The following is a 7,489-nucleotide window of genomic DNA, read 5'->3' as shown; positions in this document are numbered from 1 at the left end:
GGCTATCTTGAAACTCATGTAGACCAAGATGTCCTTGAACTCAGAAATCAATCTGCCTCTGCTTCTCAAGGACTGGGACAAATGCATTCACCACTGCTGCCTGGCTCTAAATTTTTATTTTGTTTTATTTTTAAATTTAAATTAGAAACAAGGTTGCTTCATATGTCAATCCCAGGTCCCTCTCCCTTTCCCTCCTCTCCTCCCACGCCCTCTCATCAGCCCTCCCAATATCCTCTCAATTCCCCAGGGAGGGTAAGGCCCTCCATTGGGGTGTCTATAGTCTGTCATTTCATCCAGGGCAGGGCCTAGAACCTTCCCCACCAGTCTAGGGTGAGAGTGCATCTCTCATTGTTGGATGGGTGCCCAAAGTCCATTTGTATACCCCGGATAAATACTGATCTACTATCCAAGGCTCTACTTACTTAGGCCTCCTCACTGATACCCCCATTCAGGGGGTCTTGATCAGTCCCATGCTGGTGGCTCTAAATTTTTTAATGGCACATTTTGGTCTACACCAAATCTGGAATTCTTTGTTTCTTTTTATTTTATTTATTAGTTTTTGAGATAGGGCTCATGTACTCTGGAAATGGCTTTCAGGAGGCAGAAGCAGGAATGGTCCCATCTGAAGGGCAGCCAGAGCTACTTATGGAGACTCAGTCTTTAAAATCAAACAACACAAAGACAATGACCTCCCAAGAAGACTAACATCTTAATCACATCCTATGGAAGATTTTTTGTTTGTTTGTTTGTTTTTTTTGTTTTTCGAGACAGGGTTTCTCTGTGGCTTTGGAGGCTTTACTGGCTCTTGTAGACCAGGCTGGCCTCAAACTCACAGAGATTCGCCTGCCTCTGCCTCCGAGTGCTGGGATTAAAGGCGTGTGCCACCACCGCCGGGCGAAGTGTGTGTGTGTGTGTGTGTGTGTGTGTGTGTGTGTGTGTGTGTGTGTGTGTGTTGCTGTGCATACTTTGCATGTCCAGTGCCTGTAATGGCCAAAAGAGTGTGTGAGATCTACACTGGAGTTAAAAGCAGTTGTGAGTTCCTTGTGGGTGCTGAGAATTAACCTTCACCCTCTGGAAAGACAGCTGTGCTCTTAACTACTGAACCATCTCTCCAGCAGGGCAGATATTTTATTTCTCTCTTATTTTTGAGGCAGTCTCTCATCGTGTTATTCTGGATGGCCCGGAACTCGTTATGTAGAGGCTGGTTTCAAACTCACAGAGATCCACCTACCTCTGCTGGGACTAAAGGCTTGAGCCACAGTGTCAGGCCAATTGTTCTAAAGTCCTGTAGCTAAAAGGCGCGCGGATCTAATTCCAACATTGTTTTCAGTTAAAAATCTCCTCCGTGCCTGGTGTTGGTGGTGCTCACCTTTAATCCCAGCACTCGGGAGGCAGAGGAAGGCGGATCTCTGTGAGTTCGAGGCCAGCTTGGCCTACCGAGCGAGTTCCAGGACAGGCTCCAAAGTCACAGAGAAACCCTGTCTCGAAAATCTTTAAAAAAAAAAAAAAAAAAAAACCACAAACCTTCCTCCGTGCTCTAGACGGGTGTGATGACACATGCCTTTTGATCCTAGCTCTTGGGAGGCAGAGGCAGGCAGATATCTGAGTCCGAGACCGGCCTGTTCTAGAGAATGAGTTCTAGGACATCCAGGAGTACACCGAAAAACCCAGTCTCAAAAAACAAACAAACAAATAAAAATCTCCGTGTTCTTGGTCTTGAGATCATTTCCTTATTTGTAGGAACAGAGGAGAGACAAGAACATCTGAAGGTTGTTCAAAGGAACAGTTCTGTCAAGTAGTTTCACACTAACACGAGGAAAAACGGACGGACACGGTTCATCTGTGTAGAGCAGGGTGCGAGTCCAGGGATAAGAGCGAGTTTCAAATTCGATGCAGTAGACTTCCCCAGACCCAACTTCTCAAGGCCGTCCTGGGTAGTTTGCAAGGGATGGGGAGAATGTCAAAGAGCCTATGAGCCCACAGTTTTGACGAACACCCAAAGTCCAGACAGAGCGGCGTATTGTCCCCCCCTTTTTTTGTTTTTGTTTTTTCGAGACAGGGTTTCTCTGTGTAGTTTTAGAGGCTGTGCTGGAACTCGCTCTGTAGACCTGGCTGGCCTCGAACTCACAGAGATTCGCCTGCCTCTGCCTCCCGAGTGCTGGGACTAAAGGCGTGCGCCACCAACGCCCGGCTCGTGTTGCCCTTTTTTTATGTCTTCCTGCTCACCTAGTTCTAAATGGACAGACAGGCGACACCAGCGGGGAGCGAACCCAGAACTCTTCTACTACCATTCCCGCCGGCTCTGCAAACACTACAAAGACCACACTGCCCCGCGGCGCCAGCTGACGAGTCGCGTGTTGCTGCGCAAACGCAGTGAGATAGCGTGCCCGGAGTCCGGAACGACTACAAGCCCCAGCAGGCCGCAGACCGGAGCACCCCGGACGGACGAGTCGGCGTCGCTAGTGCCGGGACCAGGAGCCTCCGCGAGCAAGATGGCCGCTCCCGAGGCCGGGGCCGAGGGGCGCGGGCATTAGGTCCAGACCGCACGCCCTTCCTCCAGCCGCTTGCGCCCCCACAAAGGCCTCGCGCTTCTGGCCAGCAAATCCGCATGGCTTATTCCCGCTGTGGTCGCGAGGCCGTTCCAACAGAGCCTTAGCTGCCCCAGGGAGAGAACTCGGGCATTTCGCTGCTCCGAGCTGGAACCTCCGGGAGGTCTGCTGCAACAGGTGCGACACTGACCGCTCCATGCTCGCGGGCGCCGGGAGGCTCGGCCTCCTCCGGGGCGGCCACCTCTGCTGGTTGCTGTGTGCTTTCACCTTAAAGCTCTGGTAAGTGTGTACCGAGGGAGGAAAAAGGGGCGCGCAGGCGGACCCGATGCTCCTCGTCCCCAGGAACCCGGACCTCTCACCCACTGACGTCCGAAGTGGGTGTGCCCTGTCTAATGCGTTCTCACCGTTGTTTTTACCCTCTTTCCCTGTCTGTAGCCAAGCAGAGGCTCCGGTGCTCGAGGAGAAGTTGTCAGGTGTGTGATTGCCCGGTAACCCCGTACCACTATAGTTTGTTTTTGTTAATGTCTTTTTTAGTATACCAAGCGCACAGGTAGAAAAGGAGGTGCCACATGTGCTGGGATGCTAGATGGGTAGAGCCTTTGCTATTTTTGAATAGTCTTCGGCTGGCCATTTTTCTCTCTCTCCTTTTAGTGAGCACCTCAACTTCGCCATGTTGGCTGATGGAAGAGTTTGTAGTGACCGAAGAGTGTACTCCGTGTTCTAACTTCCAGATTGTGAGTTTTTTGTTTTGTTTTATGTGCATAGGTGTTTTGCCTGCATGTATGTCTGTGTGAAGGTGTTGAATCCCCTGGAACTGGAGTTACAGTTGTGAGCTACCAGTGGGTGCTGGGAATTGAACCCTGGTTCTCTGGAAGAGCAACCAGTGCTCTTAGCCACTGGACACTCCAGTCTCCAAGTATTTGGTATTTTTTGTTTGTTTGTTTTTAAGCTTAAACATGCCATTTCGGGGCGTTGGTGGCGCAAGCCTTTAATCCCAGCACTCGGGAGGCAGAGGCAGGTGGATCTCTGTGAGTTCGAGGCCAGCCTGGTCTACAAGTGTGAGTTCCAGGACAGCCTCCAAAGCCACAGAGAAACTCTGTCTCGAGAAAAAAACAAACAAACAAAAAATGTCATTGCTTCTTCTCAGAGTCTTAGGATGTGTTCAAATCTGAAGTTAATTACATTATATTTTATTTTGTTTGCATTATTTTATGTGTATGAGTGTTTTGCCTGCATGTATGTGTACTTCCCTAAGAATTCAGAAGCGGTCATCAGATCTTCTGTCTTATGAGCCACTATGTGAGTGCTGGGAATGGAACCCTGTCCTCTGGAAGAGCAACCAGTGTACTTAACCACTAGGCCATATCTCCAGCTCCCCCTTTTTTTAAATTTGCTTTTGAGACAGTGTCTCATTATGTAACTCTGTCCTGGAATTCACAGTGTAACCAGGCTGGACTTGAATATTATGTTTATTTTGTGGATCAGGCACCAAAGAAGTCAGAGGACAACTTGGGGAAATTTTTCCACCACAGAGATCCCAAGTGTTAATCTTAGTGGCACACACCTTTACCCACAGAGGCATCTTGCCAGCCCTCAAATTTGAACTTAAATTCCCTTTGAAAAGATGCCCTTTCTACATTAATGATAGTATCATGCCCTGTCATGTTTTAATACATCAGGCTCTGGGATTTTTCCTCACCTCCTAGTTGTTGCCTTCCTAGTCATCACCACCATCCACATCTGGGCTTTCTGTTAACTGTCTGCTGCCCACCAGCTCTGGCCCTTCCTGAACAGCAGGTCTCTGTTTCTGCTGCTGCTCCTTCCTAACCTATGGTTTTGGACCTTTCTTGGTAGAAAACAACGCCTGAGTGTGGTTCTACAGGCTATGTGGAGAAAATCGCATGCAGCTCATCTAAAAGGAGTGAATTCAAAAGGTAAGGGCTGCTTCTCTGCTTTGAAGTGCCCTCCTCTGGTCTATTACTGTATAGCTATCTCCTGCTCTTGATGTAGTGTGGCATACTGAAGGAGGAGGGGATTTGAGCCAGATTACCCCTAATTCCTAACCCTAGTCTTCAGTGCTGTGTTATTTTTATTTATTTATTTATTTATTTATTTATTTATTTATTGGTTTTTCGAGACAGGGTTTCTCTGTGGCTTTGGAGGCTGTCCTGGAACTCGCTTGGTAGTCCAGGCTGGTCTCGAACTCACAGAGATCTGCCTGCCTCTGCCTCCCAAGTGCTGGGATTAAAGGCGTGCGCCACCAACACCCAGCCAGTGCTATGTTATTAACCATGTTTTCTGATGAAATAAATTGGTTAGAGGTGGGGAATGTAACTCATTGGTGGAGTACTTGCCTAGTATGTAGGAGGCCAGGAGTCTAACCCCGAGCACTGCTTAGAAAGAAAGTAAAGTTACCAGTTTGGCTGTCCTGGAACTCACTCTATAGACCAGGTTGACCTTGAATTTAGAGATCTGCAGTGCTGGGATTAAAGGCATGCACCACCATACCCAGCTTTTTTTATTTATTTTTTAAAAAGGAAAAAAGTTGCCGGGCGTTGGTGGCGCACACCTTTAATCCCAGCACCTGGGAGGCAGAGACAGGTGGATCTCTGTGAGTTCGAGGCCAGCCTGGTCTACAAAGCGAGCTCCAGGACAGTTTCCAAGACAATACAGAGAAACCCTGTCTCGAAAAACCCAAAAAAAAGAAAAAGAAAAAGGAAAAAAGTTGGGCATGGTGGTACATGCCTGTAACCCAGCACTTAAGTAGAGGCAGGAGAGGCAGGAGTTCAAGGCCAACTTGAACTATTTAAGGTCTTTAAAAAAAAAAAGTAACCAAATTGATTAATGCTACTCCTTATCTCACCAGGGTCTAAAGACATGACTAGCCCGTTTCTCTTGTTTTGGACAGTGTTTTGGACAGACTGAAATAGGGATCCACTCTTCCTATGACTCACTCTCCCTTTCTGCCTTCAGCTGTCGTTCAGCTCTGATGGAGCAACACTTATTCTGGAAGTTTGAAGGCACCATGGTCGGTGTGGCTCTGGTCTTCGCTTGCCTTGTCATCATTCGTCAGCGACAACTGGATAGAAAGGCTCTTGAAAAAGTCCGGAAGCAAATTGAGTCCATATAGCCGAACCCCACTGTATTATGCTGGGTCTTGCAGACTATCTCAGGTGGAGAAGGTTCAGTGGACTAATTTGAACTCTAAGCCTGTGGGAGTAGCACCTTTAATGAGCACAATAAAACATGAAATAGAGCTGTGCATGGCGGCACACGCTTGTAATCCCAGCACTTGAGAGAGTGAGGCAGGAGGCTCCTTGGCAAATTTGTAGGCAGGCTAGGCTGAACTACATAGTAAGACTGACTTTAAAAATAAAAAAAAGTAATAAAGGAGTAAAGCAATTTCCTTTCCTATAATAATTTGGCACTTTGGGGAGGACTGGGTATGGTGACACATGCCTTGAATTCCAAACATGGATGATAGAGACTGATCTGAGTTCAAACCCATCTTTCCCACATATTGAGCTCCAGGGATATGTAATGAGACTCTTATCTCAAGAAAATTAAATTAAAAGAGGCTGGTGAGTTGGCTTAGTACTTAAGAGCACTTGCTCCTCTTATTAGAGGATCTGGGTTTGATTCCAAGCACCCACTGTAAGCATTTTTGATGGATCGGATGGGATGGCACTTGGGAGCCAAAGAATACTGAGTGTTACAGCTCGGATAAAAAGGTATTCTAGCACACAGGAGCCAAGGAATATCACAGGTCACGGTAAGCATAGCAGCTTACAGCCTTGCTTCAGGTAAAGGCTTCCCTAGTGTATCAGCTCTGCCGGGGAGGAGAGGGTTTCCCAGCTTGGGTGTTTTCCCAGTGTAACAGTTTAGCTCCGGGAGAAGTTGCTACATTTCTGTCTGCTCCGGAGAGTGGAGAGCAAAGTGTAACAACTCTGCTCTGCCAGGGGAAGGTTTCCCCTGCAAAAGTAGTCCTGCTCAAAAGATCTTCACCCAAACCTCAATCAAGAGATTTGAGCCAGGCGTTGATGGCGCACGCCTTTAATCCCAGCACTCGGGAGGCAGAGGCAGACAGATCTTTGTGAGTTCGAGACCAGCCTGGTCTACAAGAGCTAGTTCCAGGACAGGTTCCAAAGTCACAGAGAAACCCTGTCTCAAAAAACCAAAAGGAAAAAAAAAAGATGTATTGGGAGGGAAGAATCCAGGGTGGCAGAGGACAGCCGGGCAGCCACAAGCTGAACAGACACGGGGTTTATATAGGGATTCTTGTAGGTGGGGATTGGTCAGATTTCAATCCCTGAGTTTAGGATGGCTAGATCTTCTGCTCAGGCACTGACTAATTTTCTGCACAGGGTTAGGGTCAGATTTGGCTCTGGTTTCAGGGCTAAAACGTGTTTCTTTTTTTTTTTTTTTTGTGGTTTTTTCGAGATAGGGTTTCCCTGTGGCTTTGGAGGCTGTCCTGGAACTCACTTGGTAGACCTTGGTCTCGAACTCACAGTGATTCCCCTGCCTCTGCCTCCCGAGTGCTGGGATTAAAGGCGTGTGCCACCACTGCCCGGCTTCTTTTACTCTTAAAACAAATTGTTTTCAGATTTGTTTATCCTTTATGTGTGTGAATGGTTTACCTTTGTCATGTGCATGCCTGATGCCCTCAGGTCAGAAGAGGATGTTGGGTCCCCTAGAATTCAACTTAAAGATGGCTGTGAGTTGCTGTGCGAGTGCTAGGAATCGAACTCCTGTCTTCTGCATGAACAACAAATGTTCTTAACCACCGAGCCATCTCTCCAGTCCCCCATCTTTTACTCGTATTTAAAATGTCTGGGCTGGCAGAGTGGCTCAGGTATTAAGGTGCTTGGTGAAGTGGTTATCGAGATGGCTCTGCTGTCAAGGGAGCTTGCTGCTTTTCCAGAGGATTTGTGTTGGGTTCC

The 7,489-nt window shown here is 47.8% G+C and overlaps 1 protein-coding gene across 1 annotated transcript; it reads left to right on the top strand.

Annotated features, from left to right (window-relative positions):
• Positions 1–2,451: 2,451 nt before the first annotated feature.
• Jtb (jumping translocation breakpoint) lies at positions 2,452–5,951 on the top strand. Its single transcript, XM_040752343.1, has 5 exons — positions 2,452–2,828; positions 2,985–3,022; positions 3,201–3,283; positions 4,404–4,483; positions 5,523–5,951. The coding sequence occupies exons 1-5, from the start codon at positions 2,746–2,748 to the stop codon at positions 5,677–5,679; spliced, it is 441 nt and encodes a 146-aa protein (XP_040608277.1). The 5' UTR covers positions 2,452–2,745; the 3' UTR covers positions 5,680–5,951.
• The last annotated feature ends 1,538 nt before the right edge of the window (positions 5,952–7,489 follow it).

Source organism: Mesocricetus auratus, unplaced genomic scaffold (genome assembly GCF_017639785.1).
Source record: "Mesocricetus auratus isolate SY011 unplaced genomic scaffold, BCM_Maur_2.0 Super-Scaffold_100009, whole genome shotgun sequence".
Lineage (NCBI taxonomy): Eukaryota > Metazoa > Chordata > Mammalia > Rodentia > Cricetidae > Mesocricetus > Mesocricetus auratus.
This window is presented reverse-complemented; position numbering and strand designations above follow the sequence as displayed.

Bases quoted from the DNA above. Each gene is read 5' to 3' on its own strand.
- Jtb (XM_040752343.1), top strand. From the start codon at position 2,746: ATGCTCGCGGGCGCCGGGAGGCTCGGCCTCCTCCGGGGCGGCCACCTC. The intron at 2,829-2,984 runs GTAAGTGTGTAC...CCCTGTCTGTAG, and splicing joins GCTTTCACCTTAAAGCTCTG to CCAAGCAGAGGCTCCGGTGC. The intron at 3,023-3,200 runs GTGTGTGATTGC...CTCTCCTTTTAG, and splicing joins GCTCGAGGAGAAGTTGTCAG to TGAGCACCTCAACTTCGCCA.